This window comes from Camponotus floridanus, unplaced genomic scaffold (genome assembly GCF_003227725.1).
Source record: "Camponotus floridanus strain SB8 unplaced genomic scaffold, Cflo_v7.5 scaffold24, whole genome shotgun sequence".
NCBI lineage: Eukaryota > Metazoa > Arthropoda > Insecta > Hymenoptera > Formicidae > Camponotus > Camponotus floridanus.
Window position 1 is genome coordinate 3,126,830 of NW_020229370.1, and position 18,719 is coordinate 3,145,548.

At 29.0% G+C, this 18,719-nt stretch overlaps 3 protein-coding genes across 6 annotated transcripts; 2 read left to right on the forward strand and 1 right to left on the reverse strand.

Annotated features, from left to right (window-relative positions):
* Positions 1-2,918: 2,918 nt before the first annotated feature.
* Positions 2,919-10,461, forward strand: LOC105256563 (F-box/LRR-repeat protein 2). Of its 3 annotated transcripts, XM_011266592.3 has the most exons (8): positions 2,919-3,201; positions 3,448-3,678; positions 7,633-7,832; positions 8,207-8,481; positions 8,612-8,878; positions 9,156-9,525; positions 9,848-10,051; positions 10,127-10,461. In XM_011266592.3, the coding sequence occupies exons 2-8, from the start codon at positions 3,565-3,567 to the stop codon at positions 10,260-10,262; spliced, it is 1,566 nt and encodes a 521-aa protein (XP_011264894.1). In that variant the 5' UTR covers positions 2,919-3,201; positions 3,448-3,564; the 3' UTR covers positions 10,263-10,461. The 3 variants fall into 3 exon arrangements, with proteins under 3 accessions (XP_011264894.1, XP_011264896.1, XP_011264895.1); XM_011266594.3 differs by lacking the exons at positions 2,919-3,201; positions 3,448-3,678 and adding an exon at positions 4,359-4,567; XM_011266593.3 differs by lacking the exons at positions 2,919-3,201; positions 3,448-3,678 and adding an exon at positions 6,600-7,064.
* A 210-nt stretch (positions 10,462-10,671) lies between these two features.
* On the forward strand, positions 10,672-13,253 carry LOC105256564 (ras-related protein Rab-28). Its single transcript, XM_011266595.3, has 4 exons — positions 10,672-11,019; positions 11,989-12,174; positions 12,318-12,551; positions 12,673-13,253. The coding sequence occupies exons 1-4, from the start codon at positions 10,945-10,947 to the stop codon at positions 12,892-12,894; spliced, it is 717 nt and encodes a 238-aa protein (XP_011264897.1). The 5' UTR covers positions 10,672-10,944; the 3' UTR covers positions 12,895-13,253.
* Positions 13,254-14,627: 1,374 nt separating this feature from the next.
* LOC105257538 (hexosaminidase D) lies at positions 14,628-17,344 on the reverse strand. 2 transcript variants are annotated; one of them, XM_011268222.2, is made up of 2 exons: positions 16,602-17,344; positions 14,628-16,490 (listed from the first exon to the last, which is right to left on the reverse strand). In XM_011268222.2, exons 1-2 carry the CDS (start codon positions 16,756-16,758, stop codon positions 15,022-15,024), a joined length of 1,626 nt encoding a protein of 541 aa, XP_011266524.1. In that variant the 5' UTR covers positions 16,759-17,344; the 3' UTR covers positions 14,628-15,021. The 2 variants fall into 2 exon arrangements, with proteins under 2 accessions (XP_011266524.1, XP_011266523.1); XM_011268221.2 differs by having other exon boundaries at positions 16,578-17,344.
* Positions 17,345-18,719: the final 1,375 nt, after the last annotated feature.

Consider the following 18,719-nt stretch of genomic DNA (forward strand, 5'->3'; position numbering starts at 1 on the left):
AAATACAAACTTTGAAAGTTTATGTCAAGAAGTCGGTGTAAGAAAAGTCTAACATGAATTTTACGATGGCTATCAGTTAGATAATGTTATATTCGCACAATTCCAAATCGTTAGAATTATTATATTGACTATGTATTGAAATAATTGAAGTTGTATACACCTTCTATGTGTATTTTTAATTTTTATAATATTATATATTTAATATACATATAATTAATATTTATTATTATTCAAGATACATTTTTGAATATCAAATACTACAAAAAATAATTAAAACTTTTGATTATTCAGAGAAATTCTAATTAAGAAACAGTATAAAAATTGTATAATACGTTCTAAAAGATATGCTTGAAAAGAATCGCGTCGAGTACAAGTAATTAAAAATTGTCGAACATGACTTATTGATAACAATTAATAAGTAAGTCAGATGAATTGATATTCTCTGATTAACTCAACTTTTTAAGTGGACATTTATATATAAAAATAATGAAAATGTGTATATGTAATAATAAACGAAAAATTCATTATTTTTTGTGATTATTATACCAACATGATAAATTACATTAATTATATATACAAATATATAGTAAAATATAATTTATCCTCATATAATCTAGTAGTTTTATTAAAAAATATTGGAAGAGAAATATGCAATAAAATGGTAAAAAATGGTATATTTATTTACAAATTTTTTGTGAGAATTTCTTTAAAAAATTCTGATAATACATATTATATCTCCATTTATAATCAAATCTTATTCTACATATGATAAACAATCTAAAAAGAATATATATTTTTTATATATTTACATCTAATCTATTAAGCATGTTGACGTATGTTTATCTAAGTAATCTTTGATCGATTTTTTTAATTTGAAAGTTATAAAATTATTACGAGTTATTATCACTTTCTCCTCGCACGCGATAATAGTCGCTATTTTTACAATTTAGTAAGCTTATATCTTTACTATTTTGCGTCTATTATTTGTTATTCGTAGATGAAAAGAGAAGAAGTATATAATTAATATATAAAGTATATAAGTATATAATTCATTACAAAAGTATTAATTTATTATATTTAATCTAGATGTTATTTTGTGGACAATCACCAAGTTATGTCAACAGACGTTACAAATGATTACGATATAAATCATACATCCGGCATAATGTTTATCGGTTTTCCAATTCATTAATTCGAAAACACTGAGATTTATGTAACATCTTATTGTTCAAGTACACGAGTAAAACTTCCTCAGTGTATATTTCACAGAAGAGATAATGAAAGATACCGAACGCTTGTGTGATCGATAATTCGATACATAAATTTCTACATGAACAATTCTTTTGTTGTGAAATCTTACAATAGATGGTTTATTATTTGTATCAAATGTTTATAGATAGTTAACTATGTGAAGAAAATCTAAAAAACCATTACAAATGTGTACAGCGAAATATTAATTTTAATAAATACATGTATTAAACACATATATATTCTCGCGTTTTTTACAATGAGATTGATTAATATTAATACACTCGTCTAAAGCATATATTATAATAAGGAATCTTAACTTTCTATTTTCAAGGGTATAGCTGCGAGAATTTGGAATTAAGCTATTTTCACGTATGACGTTACTTATACATGAATGGTTTGGAAATCAACTATCCTGCAAGAGCCGGGGAAAATCAAAATATCTCTTTTATTTATTTATATATAAAGATATAAAATATTTTTGATTATTTCGTTGGATTTTACGAGGTTTAATAGTTGATAATAGAAATTACTGGCACTATATATTTTTCCTTTCAATTTCATTATATATTTTCGATTTGTTAAATCATGACATCAATATAAAAATTGCATATCTTGATACATCTTGTTTAGTGTGACTTTAATTAATCATGTTGTAGACGGCAGGATGCCAAGGGTTTTCATTTGGACCTCGGTCAACGAGGAAGTTGCCATTGATAACGTCGAATACTTGATAGTCGCAATCTCATGAATGTTTGAGAGAAAAAAATTTTTCCAAAAAATTTTCTGAAACTTACGAAGTAAAAATAATTATCTAAATATATTTTTCATGAAATTTTTTTTATTTGGGTGGAATAGCAGGTGGAAAATTAAAAATTAAACACATTTCTTTAGTAGATTTGCATAAAAATATTTAAAAAATAACTTTGAAAATTATGAATATAAAAAAAGATAGATTATAGTTTTCAAATTGTATTACAAATTTGACAGACAGAAAACAAAAAAGAGGAAATCATGTCTTTCATCTTGTAAAATAACTGTATACATTATATGAATCATCAGTATGTATCAGTTACATCTTTGGCAGCTTTCAGGTTTTATAAGAGAAGAAATATTCTACGGAGTCGCAATAAATTGTTAAATAGTAGGCATCCTAACTTGATTTTACTTGATAAAATATATTTATATATAATGAAAAATATTAATAAAAATATAATTTACCAAGTTGTTCGATTTCAATAAAACTTTTGATTTTTTCTATTATATTTATTTTTCATACTTTAAAGAAAATTGAAGAAATAACGCCCCTATTATAAAATATATTCAATAATATAATTACGTATATTTAAATTCATGTGTATGATATAAAATTAATCAGTTTCTGTCTAAAGTTATGAACAAAATTTGGCAGCATGCTCATGGACAAAAGGAACAGATTCGTGCGACTGGTCCATTATCTTACTTCTATGATGTAAAAGTACGTAAGACTTTCTCTCAAGTTTAACAGACCGTAACATATAAAAGATATACCGCCTCTTCGCTCGAATGATTCGTCCGCACGAAATGCTTATGCTCGCGGAGCACTCCAGCGTCTATTTTCAGAAAGCTACGAAAGAGAGAGAGAAAGAGACAGAAAAACACAGGATTATTTTAGTTGCAATTTTTCTCCTCTGATCCGCAGAACGCCGGTGGACGTCTACGCGAATATCACGACGATGACTGAGTATGCTACTTTTCGCCCATCGACAACGATCGCGCTCGTTCTCGACTAATGACCTAAATGCATGAAAAAGTGAATCGCATCAAAGTTAGAAATTTGAATCTAACGAAATTTCGTGACGGTGACAACGATTGCGAGAGAACAACTATTTACAAAATGTGAAAATGCAAATTAATGTGCTTGACGATAGTGAAAAATTTATGCAAAAACCAAGAACATGCATTTCTCCAAACGTAATATAATTTAAATAATATTTATAAAATATCTTCTTTATATACAAAAAGCTACACTTCTCAATGTGTACGAATTTATATTTCAAGTGTCGTGTGAGGATTTTTATAACAAATATGCACAGACTGCGATATATCATTTTTCGATTCTTTCTAAAATAATATGTGCAAATTGCATTTGTCCGTTTGCATAATTAATAAATCATTAGGAAACGTTTCTTATATATTGTATGCGTTCATTATTACTAGGTATTTCACAAAATAACAGCGTAAAAATTGTCTTCTGCTTCGCATCTTCGTTTTTCTACTATTTCCAACTAAGGATGTCTTTTTAATCGATTGTCTCGTCTTCATAATTTCGTCATCATGGACATACGAAGAATGTCGAATTGGAATGTCTTGAGCGTGGAGGCTGCGATGCAACAACTCAACGCCTTCGAAGGAGATGATCCTGAAAAGAGAATAAGGCGTCCCAATACGGTAAGCCAAGTTACTTTTGCAATATTTAGTGATCAGTTTTAGATTTCAGTAAAAACAGAAAGATAATAAAATTATTGCATGTGTAACTTTACGAAACAATAAATTTCCTACTATAATTTAAATACGTATTAGAACTTATCTCTTTCGAGAGTATTTTGATTCGTTTTAAAAATAAAAATTTCGAAAATAATTCGTTATTTATAAATGTATTTGAGAGGACTTTCATTCCACAAAAAATACTCTCAAATCGCAGATTCAAAAAATCAAGCATCGATTTTCAAAGCGGTCAAGTTTGAATATGCAATACGTTTGCATCTTAAAATACGTGAAGATTCGATATCGATATATATATATAAATTTTTCATTTAAATCTTAGGAAGCGAATCGATCCTCATAAATGTGCACAGCTATTCGGCGAATACAGTTCAGACCTAGAGAAATTTTGTGATGTAAATATCGGCGCTTGCTCGTGTTTCTTTTTCACATAGCGAGTGCCACATCAATACGTTGGGGAATGTCAATAGGTCTTTCCACTTTGGCCTGTTGCCTACTTGCCTGTCTGCCTTTATTTATAACTAATTAAAGTAGACCCAGTTGCAAATGCTGACTCTCCAAAGACGGTCAAATGGCGAGCCGCTCGATAAATTAGGGCCAATTTTCGGTTTTTCCAGCTCAAACGATACATTTTACCAAAAAGTGTGAAGCGAAAATTTGCATGAGTAAAAATTTTTAATTTTTATAATAGTATCTCGTATGATTCTTTGGTATCGTTCTTTGTTCATAAGTTGTTTGAGCTCTAATAATGACCACTTGGACGCAATTAGCCGTGAAAAATGTCAGCGCAATATCCAAGGAAGAATTTAGCACAAGGCATCGAGGAAAATCGACGGTAAACTTTAATCATCTAAATCAATTATTATAAGTTTTTAAAAAAATTATTTTTATTGTGATTAATATTTTAAAGGACAATAAAAAATTATTAGTATTTTAAAGGATAGTAATGAATTTTCTCTTAATATTTTTAGAAATTAAATATTTTTTTTGTATTAAAATGATATACGAGAAAGAGACTATATGTCCATTTTCTAAAATTATATTATTGTAAAACAACATTTCTATTGTATTCTTATGCATTTTTTGCGTAATAAATTTTATTGTTAAATTTTTTATTATTATCTATTACATGTATTATATACGTCGAGAGATTATAATTTAAGAATTAATAATTAATAATTAAATCAAGATCTTTTAAAACAAGAGATTCGATCTTATTTTAATAAAATTATGATTATAAACCTGTGTTTCAAAATATATTACAAATTACGAGTAACTTTTTTAGATTTTAATACACACACACACACACACACACACACACATATATATATATATATATATATATGTACGCATGCGTGTGTGTATATAATAATTAAATATGTATTATAGATTCTAAATATCTACTCTATAACATTTTTAATATAACTAATATAATAAGCAATAACAAAAAAAGGAAACTTTTCAAACAAAGACAAAGATGCAATATACAACATATGTATATGCATGATATGTATGTGTGTATTCTATTTGATTTTATTTATTTTCTTAAACAATAGATATTCTAATACACAATAGAATCTGGCAGCTAATTTCTATTCTTTTCGAAAAAGATTTTTAAAGTTTAAATTTTATTTAGTATTGTTTTGTTATCTGTACTCTATAATTAATGACATAAATATTTTAATATATTTTATTGAGGCAATCACGAGAGATATTATATAACAACTCAAAATGTCTTAATTAGAAAATATCTAAATTTCTTAGGTAATTCATTTCCTAAGTCATTAACTTCGTCGGTTAACACAAAACTTAAACGCCTCAATCATAACGATATATGCGTAACCTGTTGCTAGTAGTTCATTAAGTATATTACATTGAAATCGTGCCAGTTATTATGCTGAAAGAAATTAGAAATACTATTTCCCATATAACCTTTATTTCTTATAAATATAATTATATATATATATATATATATATATATATATATATAATATGGATATATATATAAATATTATACATATATCCATATTATATATTTTTATTAAAAAAGCAATGTTTTTTTTTGGAAAAGAAAAAAATATATATACGTACATACATACACACACATACATACATGCAATATTTGTAAAAAAAACTTTTGTTACAAATGTTACCTAGAATGCAAGGAAGCAAGGGAGGGAGGTCTTAACGCTTTAATGACGGTTTTATCATGTTTGTTGCTGGTGAATAATAATAATAATAATAATAAATATTAAATTAATGTATATTAATTATTTTATTTAATTTAATTTTATATGTATATAAATTCATTAATTTTGCTTTTTAATAAAAGAAGAAAGGAAGCATAAATATTATATTCCAATTTATTGAAACTATTTTAACTGTGACAAAAGCAAGAATAATAAAATCGAAGAAATTGCATATTTTGAAAATGCTTTCCTCATTACTGTGACATTTATTTAATAAAAATAGATAAATAACTTTATTGTACGACATGAAGAAATTTTGGCAACCAATTCTGTATTTAATATTTTTTTGGCAGAAATTATATGACATATAAATGCACAAGAATTTGACAAAAATAAACCAATAAGAAGTGTGTTGCAAGAGAATTTTTTTTTCTTAGCAATTTATTGGCAATTTTAAAGATTTAAAATGTAAAAATCTGTGACGTACAGTGATCGAATAAAATCGGATATTTTGAATCTGGAGACTCATTATCAGGAAATAAATTTCATGAAGAATGTAAAACTTGTATCCCGGCGTTTTGATGTAACCAGGGTTTAAAATAAAGTACAGGCAAGCCTTCCAAGTCGTATATTTAGGGCGACGCGCAAGCGTGATCCGATTGAAAGCACAGAAGACTTGTAGTTTGAGCTTCCTCGAATTCTGCTTCGTGTCGTGATTCTAATAAACCGCGTGTAGCCGCGAATAATAATTTAGCGCGTGTGTTTCCGTTAAATAAATAAATTTTCCACGTTAAAAAAAAGTGCGCAAATTAAAAATTTATATCTAATATTTAGTTTGTAAAAATCATGCTGAAATAAATTGCGATATAATGATCAAGAGCAAAAAGAAAAGTGGCTTCAAATTGAGAGGAGACAGAACGGAAAATTAAACAGTATTTTTTATTGAATAAAAAAATACACTATTTATAAATTCACACACGAAAAAAAATCAATAAAAGTAAAATAAAATAAACGTTTTTATTTTAATCTAACGTTAAAAGAACCAACACCATGGATCTCGGTGGTGTAGATGTTTGGGGTCAGATTGCCCTGGAAACGTCTCAAATGTACGTTTCCGAGGGTGGTCCTGCTAAAAGTCGTACTGTAAGTTGTTGTTTAGTAGTAGTTGTAAGTTGTAATTTATTTAATGTCAATATAATATGATCTTTAATTTGCCTCTCATAAAATTATATTATCTAACAAAGTCTATTTATATCATTATTGGATTTTATAAAGTTCGATATGGATCATTTTAGTAACATTTATACACAAATTAATATATCTATATATCTACTATATTCTTTCTACGAAACTTACTTTCATTAAACTCAATTTTTCAATGTCTCTATGCAAAGACTTCGCAAAAAAATAAACTCCAGAAAAATTGATATAGCTTAATTTAGCAAGGAGAAAAGAGAAATTTAATAGTATATCTCAAGTTTAATCTATCTTGATATTGTGCTGACGTCTGAATATTACGCGTTATGATTACGCAAAGACAGTGACATGGGTAAAAAATTGTATGATTTAAATCGTGATAATATCAATTATTTATTATCTCGCAAGTTATTTAATAATCAATCAACGTATCGTTAAAAGTTTCAAAAATCACTCAATTAAAATGTATCTTATTAAAAACTTATTACGCATTAATAATTATATTTTTTTGCAGACAATAGAAAAGCTACCGGACAAAGTTCTTCTGAACGTTTTTTGCTATTTATCGCATCGCGAAATATGTAGAGTTGCTCGAGTTTGCAAACGTTGGCGACAAATTGCGTATGACACGCGTCTCTGGCAGCACGTGTCTCTAAGACCAGAAATAAGCGGGCTTCACGTGAGCTCTCTGGAAAACCTGCTACACTTAATCAGGTGACACGAGGATGTAATACGTAATTTAGCGCTTCTCATTATTTTTTTATTTTCGTGCACAAAGTTTTTAGAAACAAAGAATAAATATGATAATAATTAATTTCATAATGATAATGTTTAATTTCAGAAATAATTCACTTGCTGGATAATTCATTTGCTCTTATGTTAATTTATTAATATGTTTATTATGCAGTTTATTAAACAGTTCGATATATATGCAAATCAATATTAAAGCTGTATAAATATTTACCTGAAATGTTACTTTGTTTTAGAAGAGACATGGAAATAGGAATAAGACAGAATTAATTTTTAATTCATATGTGGAACATAGTGTAAAACAATAATAGTTTAATATTTATACTGTACATTTACAGCGTACGTTTTGGACCTTCATTGAGATATATCGAATTACCAATAGAATTGATTACACACACTGTTCTTCATGAATTAGCTAATAAGTGTCCTAATCTAACGCACATGTTATTGGATTTTTCAACTGCTATGCAACTGCACGATTTCTCGGAAATGCAAGCGTTTCCTACGAAGTTGAAATATATGTGTATTTGTCTTTCGGAAGTGATTTTTATGGAAGGCTTTATGCGAAAAATTTACAATTTCATTAATGGATTGGAGATTCTGCATTTAATTGGTTAGCGATTAAAAATAGAATTGTGTATTTTATATTATTTCACGTACTTATATACACAATATCTCTCAACATAAATAATACATGTAATCAAAATTTAAAAAAAAATATCATAAAATCTACTATTCTCTAGGAACATACGAAAAAGTCGAAGAAGAGGAAGAGGAAATTTACGAGGTAATTAATGTTCACAAACTCAAATCTGCGACGCCGAATTTAAGGGTTATCAATTTATACGGTATCAACTTCGTGGATGATTCGCATATCGACGCTTTCTCCTCAAATTGTATCCAACTAGAATGCTTAGCCGTGAATTTCTGTGCCAAAGTGACTGGTTCCACTATGAAGACTCTCTTTCAAAGGAGTAGAAGACTGACATGTCTTCTTATGCAAGGAACAAGTGAGATATCATTATCTCTGATGTCACAAATTTTTTTTTTTTAACATAACTCACTTTCTTTAGGAAATTCTTATAATCAAATTTTTAAAATATAAGTTATAACATAAGTTCATAAATATTCAAATCGATATAACTAATCTATGCAAATTTCTGATTACATAAATAAAAAAAATAGATGCAATTTTTCATCACTCTCTCCCCCTCTTTTTAAGAAAATTATTATAATATATTTTACATAGAGTTTACATATTTCACTTAAATATACGAGATATGTTAGATCTCCAGAGTGAGTACGTTATGCAAGTTGAGTGGGAAAAATCAAGCATTCAGGAACTCGACATTACCGCTACTGATCTATCTACGGAATGCTTGATCGATATGCTGACCAGGATTCCTGGCCTTCGCTTCTTGAGTGCTGGTCAACTGAATGGTTTCAATGACAATGTAATAAAAGCGTGGACAGAGGTTGGAAATCCACGAAACTTAATAGCGCTGGATCTGGATAGCTCCGATAATCTGAGCGATGACGCTTTGCATAAGTTCCTATCAAGGCACGGTCATCAGCTGTATGGCCTTGCATTATCAGGCATGCCGCATATTACCGATCAGCTGTGGCAAAATGTACTACCGATTCTCACTAATGCAAAGTGAGCATTTATAATTTTATAATTTTTATTAGCAATAATAATTTTCAATAATAATTCCAATAATAATTTCTTAAGTATATTTTACAAACAAAAATGTTAAATTCTGTTTAAATTATAGCAAATTATACATTAATTAAAAATAGCTATAATATAATCATATTTCTCATAGAATTTCAAATATTCATTTATTTATTAATTATTTTTTTTATTTACAATTAAAAATTTCTTTCTTGTTTCTATTATTATGCTAAATTGTTTATCATTTTTTATTAAAATTTTAAAAATCTTGTATGTATAATCTTATATATATTTAATATTTTAGAATACTTGTAATGGGCACTCAAGAAAGATTAGGTGTCAACGTTCACGTGGATCAGCTGATGGATGGAATTGCCAATAATTGCCTTAATTTAGAGCGTTTAGAGTTACGCTGGGATCCGGAAAATTTGCGATTTTCCGATAAAAGTCAAAAAGCTATTGATATTTTACGTGTCAAATGCATTAAATTGAGATGTTTAAGTTTAAGGTAAGATAAAAGACAAACGGAATTATAAAATGAAATAAACGGTACGCATACACGAAAAATATGATTCTGTTTCAGCGATGGGAGATACTATGAAATCGTCAAAGCAAATTTCGAGCGAGCCGACAGAATTACCGTCGTTAGAACAACTACTTGCTGCAGAGTATCAAACTATTATCTTTTGCAAAATTATAAGGATTTAATTTTTAATTGACGCGCTTTGAATATTAGCGATAGATTCTTAAATCGAGTTTTATCGCGTTCCTACTGATGAATTTAGACAAACAGTACCTAATATAAAGCTATCTGATATTTCTTTGTATACAGTAATGTAATCACATCAATAATATTAACGCGATAAGAAAATAAAATTAATAAGAGAAGATAAAGAAGGAAAATGAAGAAGATGAAGACTCATATTGTATGATAATACATTGATATAATTTAATATCACGAATATTAAATTTTTTTCTGCATTATTCTGCATATTTACTCGGTAAACTGTCCAGGAATATCCACACCTCGCAAATATTTTTTCTCTTCAGATATTAAAGCCAGATGCAGGCGTGTGATTACGAAAATCATTACGCACCTCAAAAGTACCTTTCGTACTCGAAATCTACACCAGCCGCAAAGTACGCACGAATGGTTCATGAATTATCGATTATTGGTTAATTTATTCATACCCCCGAGAAAACGACGACGACGACGACGACGACGCCGCACTGGCCACCGCTGTCGGTCGATTCGGACTTGGTCGGCCACAACACGCGAGCCGCTGCTACATTATATGTCGTGCTATAGTAGACCGAGGACCGCATCTCGGCGGTCGTCGTCGAGCTATGCCATTATTCGCATGACTCCATCAAAGAGCTGCGGATTCATCGTGCATTTCCATGTCGGACGTCGAGGCGGAAGCGGCCGAGAAACGGCTGAAAATTGTGCTCGTGGGTGACTCCGGCGCCGGCAAAGTGAGTTTCAGTCTGTCATGTCCTCGATCGAAAGTGCGCGCCAAGGTGGTTGATCCCGTTACTTCGGTGCTCGCGAAGTTCCCAAAAGATAGCTATTTACATTAACGCGTGCTGCGTCTGGCTTTAAATTTGTTTGCCGATTGCCATGGCAATGAAAACGGTCTCTCAACAGGTGACAGGTGCGAACTCCGTTATTGAAGAGTACTTTGTTCTGTGCGTAGGCAGAAAGATTGATATGTTTTCAATTTTCTTCGGCAAATATTTATTTAATTATTTGTACGGGTTTATATATCGCTCTAGAGAAATTATCAATGATAGTGTTTTACAGGTATAATTATTTTAATAATTATATGTTTTTTTCACACAATATTAATATAGTTGCGTTGCATGCTATAGATTAATGTAATGCGCGAGCTTGGATCGATGAAGCCTCTGACCGCGCGAGACTTTGCGTTTCTGGATCTAATGCAAAAACTTTCGCAAACATGCAATATCGTTTTAGTCGTCAATGAGATACGACAATAAGACCAATCGGCAAACATAAATTTTTTAATCGATAATTTTTGAATTAATGAGGCTAATATATAGGTCAAGCAGTGAATTTGTTAACATTTCAATTTTCTTTTATATCATTTCGTTGAGTGATAAATGTCACAAGTCACAAGCAAAAAAGATCGATATATTATCATAATATATTTAACATAAATAACGGAAAAAATTTACTGAAAATTAAAAATAATATACATATGTGAATTTAATCAGACATTAAATAAATTTAAGTTTACGGAGTAAATAATTCTATTAATCTTATATTATTGCTGCAATTTTGTTTTCTTCTATCAAATTGGATAATCATTGTATTAGTATCATTACATTAATTGTTTTGATTGTCAGTCGTAAAGTGATACCTGTTATTCTATCACCATACCTGTTATTCTTGATAATTGAAATTCAAGGATTCTTCTTTAGACCAGCATTGTCCAGAAGTTTTGCAACAATGATTTTACCAGACAATACGTACCTACCGCAGGCATTGACTTCTTCCTCAAAAACATCACTATCGGTTGTTACAAGAATGTCAATCTACATTTATGGGACGTCGGTGGACTCGCTCTGCATGGCAATATGTTGGACAAATATGTTTTCGGAGCACATGTAAAGTCAATTTCATTTTTTATCAAACTTTATCAAAATAAATGTCACCTCATGCATTCTTTAGATATTTCATTTGTATGCTACGATTATATATCGTAATTTTCTTATTGTGTAACTTTATCTGTATCTTTTCTATGAATTAGATTATTCTTCTGGTGTACGATGTCACGAACAGCTCGAGTTTCGATATCTTGGAAGAGTGGCTGAATCAAATAAAGAATTTTATTGATACTTATGACGAACCGCCTCTAATAGCGGTAGTAGGTAATAAATGCGATATGGAGCATCAAAGAACAGTTAAGAGAGATAAATCGCATCGATTTGCCGCGGAAAACGGATTTCCATATCACGATATGTCTGCGAGAACCGGAGAATCGGTAATTTTTCCTCTCGTAATAAAAGAACGCAGCTATCTTTCATACATTTAGATTAATATATAAAAATAAAAAAACGTATATATATAAAAAATATATATATATACATATACATTATTTTTAGGTATCTTTATGCATAGCAAATTTGGCAGCGCAGATTTTGGGTGTCCGATTGACAAGAACGGATCAAGATTTCCATAAACCTATAATTATTGCTGAAATTGGAGATACAGTAGACGTGAATTCAATACACAGAGTGGTGAAAAGAATTCCCAATAGAAAACATCCAATTGTATTCAATCCACGTTTTCCTATCTCAAAATCCGCAGTATGTGCATTACAATGATGATCATCAAATATCTTTAGAGAATATTCTTTCTGGCCGAATATAAAATACACATGAATTTAGTTAAACGCAAGAGTTAACAAAAACTGTACATATTACGCGATTGTATAGTATAGTACATTGTAATTACAATAGGCAAGTATAATTTATACATATACTATAGAACACCATATACATTTCATACGTGATGTCTCAGACAATATTTGCGATTTAACATTATACATGATACATAAATTCTATCTACTTATACAATCGTAATAGAAAATAATACATAAGAATATCGCATTTTTTACGATTGTTTCACTTGTGTAAATGTATCGAATGACATATTTGTTTATTGCACTTTTTATTTATTATGTATATTGATAATAGATAAAAGAATAAAAATTATATTTATGTAATATACGGGGCCAATGAATAAATATGATTATAGAATTTCTACCATAGATTTAAAAACAGATTTATTAATCGTATTTTTTTCGTTAATTAATAGTTACACGCGCAATATAATTATATTTTATATAACAACAATAAAAATAATTTCACATATTAATAATAATTATTACAAAATAATAATACAGCGCATAATACAATACAAAGACATGTATATATATTAAAAATTTGGAGAAGAATCTAAAATTGTGCTAGGAAGATTTGTTCAATATATTATGTCAGAGATGCATTCATCGAAAAGTTAGGAGAAACGCAATTAAAAACTTGATATAAAAAATGCTGTAAGATAAAAATTTCCAATAAAATAAAAATTTCCAATAAATTTATTAAGTAATATTTTGAAAAAATAAAAAGAAACATTTCAAAATTTTCCAATATATTAAAATATAAAAAAGAGCATTTCAAAATGTTCCAATATTTTAAAATATAGGAAAAGCATTTCAAAATATTACAACTGTCTTTATGTTTCTTTTATATTTGACAAATATTATATAAAATATTTGGACTTTTTTATAGAGTATTGCTCTGATTTTCCAAAACATATTTTTTAATTGAAAATCTTCCTTTCGTATTTTTCATAAGAACCTTTAATTTAATCTTTAATTTAAGCTAATAATATTTTGAGAGAATTTATTTAATTAGCGTAACATCGCAATTACCTGCTTATGGCACGGTTTTCTGCTTATATTAAAATTACAGATATTGCGTTAGCAACTTGAATAAATAAAAATAAAAAACGTAAAATAATGACTTTAATTAATTTACTTTATTGCCAATATCTTTTCGAAGAATGTACCACTAAAACTTAACACTATAGATTATTGTTCATAGCGACCATATTTATAAGTAGAAGACGTAAAACAAAAAAAGAGTAATCTGTGCGTACATGACTGGAGAGAACAGCTTATATGTAATGTTATATATATAATAACATTATTCAAAATTTAAAATACAATAATTTAATAAAATATAATAATATTTGTCTAAATAATACTTTCAATAAATTGTCAATAAATTAGCACATTCTAATCTTGCAAAATTATATATCATTTACAATAATATTTATTAATATTTTTTAATATTTATCAATATTACTATCTACCTCTCTTTCTATATATCTACACCGTTTATCTTAAATTGTCCAGACTAATTTTGCATTTCTTTTTAGACTTTTAGACAGTCAAGAAGAAAGAACAATTATATATATATATATATATATATATATATATATATATATATTTATATATTTATATACATGTATATTATATATATGTTTTTGAAAGCATTTTAAGATTGTAAAACTGGTGATTAAGAATATTAACTGTATTAAGAGAATATTTTTTTTTTCTAAATAATGAAATAATTTCTATCGAGATGAGTAAAATCTATTAATTTACGGACGGTGCATTTAATATGTGATTTGATTCTTCTCTTATATCAAATTACACAAGTTATCACATACTCTTTACAACGATTGTTTAAGATGTAAAATTACGAGTTTGAAACATTTATATTTCACTGATTATCCACGCCATTTTGAAAGATTAATTGCTAAGAAATTGTTCGTGTCCTTTTCTTTTATTTGTTTTAATAAAATCTCAGTCTCTTACCACATTTACCACAAAGAATATGATGAATATTTGTTCTACTTGTCCAAAGAAATTACATTTTTCACTATAAGTCAGATTTTGTGAGAGGTCTTCTTGGCCATGTATTTCTTTCTAAAAGTTTTTCCTTGGCTTCCCACAATTGATTAAGCTTTTCATTTAAAGGTGCAGTATATGTTTCTAGCCATTCTTGTATCGTATAATTGTCATAAATATCTTCCATAGCTGTACGCATTTCTTTCTCGATATACATTATTTCCATTTTATGTCTATCCAAATCAGTGACTGCACGTTCAACATAACTAGGACTTGCAAAAGAATACTTAATATTGTACGGTTTTAACCATCCTTTGTAGGTGTTATCCTGTTCCATTTTCATTACTTCTTGTGTCAAAGAATAAAGACGTAAGATGGCTGCATATATAGACATTCCGTGAAAACCGCATTTTGTCCAGCCATACTGTGGTTCTGGTATGCTCAATGAAATTACACTATCGCATTGTAAAATTTCAGATATATGACTAGGTAATTCTATAGGGAAGCCATTTAAATCAGATGCTTGTAGTACAGCTAAATTAATGGCGAGAGATGGTAGTCCAACTGGCAACAATTCGCAAAGAACACTAAAGTGATCGTATCTCTGCCATCCAGTCAACATGACACCTTTAAATGTAATTTGATTTGAATATTTATGAATAATTTCTAACCAACCTTGATGGTTCTCCATGTGATACGAAATGTCTGTGTAATATCTGTCTGGTGAAGTGGCTCCTTTGAATGCAGTTGCAACCCAGACTTGCTTCCATACTGCGGCATAACTTTCCCACAATTGATCGGTTAATGTCGTACCAGGATCAGTAGTATACTTCCAAATAACTGGTTCTATTGTCAAGTGCAAGCCTCTGTCAATGATTTCTTGTGGCGATATATCACGAAACTCATCGTCCCACATAAGTACAGTTAGTTCTGGATATTTTTCCTTAATATATTTGACTACTGTGGAGACATGATCCAGAAAGAGCTGTCGCTTACCCCATTGCTTTTTAGACATAACATCTAAACATCTTGAGCATTCTCCTATTTGATAAACTTCATCCGCACCTATATGTAGATATTTTGATGTTGGATGTGCTGATACAACTTGATTTATCATTTCATATATTAATGGAAGCGTTTTATTATACGTAGGGCACAAGACTTGCGGATAATGTGGAACTTCCCTGAAGTCTTTATACTTATCCAATTTGAGAACAAATTCCATATGACCAAAGGTTTGTATCAATGGTATAATAATTAGTTGATTATTTTTAGCTATATTTTGAATTTGTACAATATCTTTCCTGGAATAAGAATTGCCAGCGTGGATGTCCTCGATACTATCTGTAAAGGGGAACATGTCCTCGTACTCCACAAGTATACCAGTGGCTCCTAACTTCCGCAACAAAGGAAACAGATAGTTATAATAGCTCATCCTTGGCGGAGCACCTTTCAAGTCTAGATGAACAATCTTGTGGCCCTTGAACAACGGAATGCCGTCTGCAAACGATTTATTGTGAGTTAACTCGTTAAACAGTCTGTTCCTACCATTTTTCAAATCTCTCATCGTCTGAACTTGCTGCCTACCGGCAGGGTTGTCCGTGAGTTCACCTGGAGAATACAGATCCTCTGCTCTCAGCCGAGTGCCAATCTTGCCTGACGATATCTCATCAATCTCGTTACTCAGTATGTGATATATGACAATCAGCAAGATGAAGCTGATGGTCACGATGACCATCAACGAGGCTCGACCTCGTAGACGCGTCATGATGTCAGCGGGAAAATCCGCGTTCTAAACTTCGAAAGTTAGAATTGTCGCGAAATTATCGCGATGGCTGGTCCATCATTCGCTTGACCTCGCCAATAAAAACTGAGACTTCAGGTGTGATCACTGCCGAGCAACGAGAGAAACGTAAGTAAACTCCGCGTTCCTCGTCGAGTCGTTGTAAAACGCTCGCATCCCCGCCTCGCAGACTCGTTCGTCGTGTTATAATGTGTTTTGCAATGGATTACGCGCAGTGATTTTGCAAGGAAGATCCAGGATAAACATGGGACGAGATGAATTTTTGTCGAGGATACAATTATCGAATCGTTCTCGCGGATAGAAGAGCGAGAATGATTTGTGATGGTCGCAGTGTCAATCGGACAAGCGCAATGTAAATTCGCACGCGCGACCTGTCGGTATCGCCAAGAGATGTTTCTCACTGTGAATGCGTTCGCGATGATCCGTGAAATCCGCACAATAGCGTGACGATAATTATTGATTCTTACATTTCACGCTACGTCGAGCGATAATATAATCCATAATTTGAATTTTCAATGATGAATAGAGAGCAAATTGCAGTCTTATATAATGCCGCATATAAATATATGTAATTCTTTAAAATAAAAAATAATATCCAAAAAAATTTTGGATATTATTTTTTATTTTAAAGAATTACATATATTTATATGCGACATTATATAAAAATATCCAAAAAAAATTTTGATTTTTATCGATAAAGAATGAATCGCTCGTAGATCGATCGATCGATTCACGAAGACTCATCAAATGTTTATTTATTATCTTTATTTATCTTTTAATCCTTTAATTTTTCTAGGACAAGTGTCAATTCACTCTTAAGCAGTTGCATAATTTTCTATATCTCAAATAAACCGTGATCTTTCTAATAGATAATTATGTAAATTTAATTTTAATATTTTTTAATATTTCATTATCTATTACAGAATGACATTATAGAGTAATACTTGTAATTTTTTTTAAAATTTTTATTCATTTATATGCAAAGTTTTAATTATTTTATTATTTGACATACAATATTTTATTAATAATAAAAAGAAAAGACATCTGATTCGTGATTGATCAAATGATTTTATATATGAATAAAATATTATTAATTGATATTACATGTAATTGTTTAATGTAAACAATATGTATTTGTAGTTTGACAATTTATAAGTCATTCTTTATATTCAAGTTCAATTTTCATATAATCACAGAGAATGGTATGTAATATAAGTTTTGCTAAATAAAGATATACATGGAACTGTGTACATATTAAAAGCAACTTTCTCATGTAATAAGTGAGAAGAAAAAATATTCTAAAGGAGAAATCCAGTATTATAATTGATTATTAAGGCAATTCATGAACAGCTATTTATAATTGACGTATTCTTTGATTTAAAAGCTTCAATATTGTATGCAAATACTTAACATTTATAATTATGAAGGAATGGAACACAAAGTTTGAGAAATAAAACAATAAGAATCAATAATTTTTGTAAGATATATAAATTAGAATTATTGTAGAATATATAAATTGTAAACGAGCCTAAAAATATATATTTGTATATTATATGTATATTATAAGTGATAATAAATCTATGCATATCTGTGCAAAAATTTAAAATTTTAATTTAAAAATTTTAATTTAAATTTTAAATCTGAATTAATAATTATAATATTTATAATATTTACAATACAATTATAAATATTATAATTATTAATTCAGACATCAAAATGATATAAAGCAATTTAATATAATTGATTTGTTATAGTATTGCTTATGCAGATAACAATAAAGATTAACATTAATTACAAATCAGTCTTATATTATATATATAAACATATATAAGTTACAATTATAAAGTATTTTACACAAAGTGTAATATATATATATACATACACACATATATATATATATATATATATATATATATATATATATA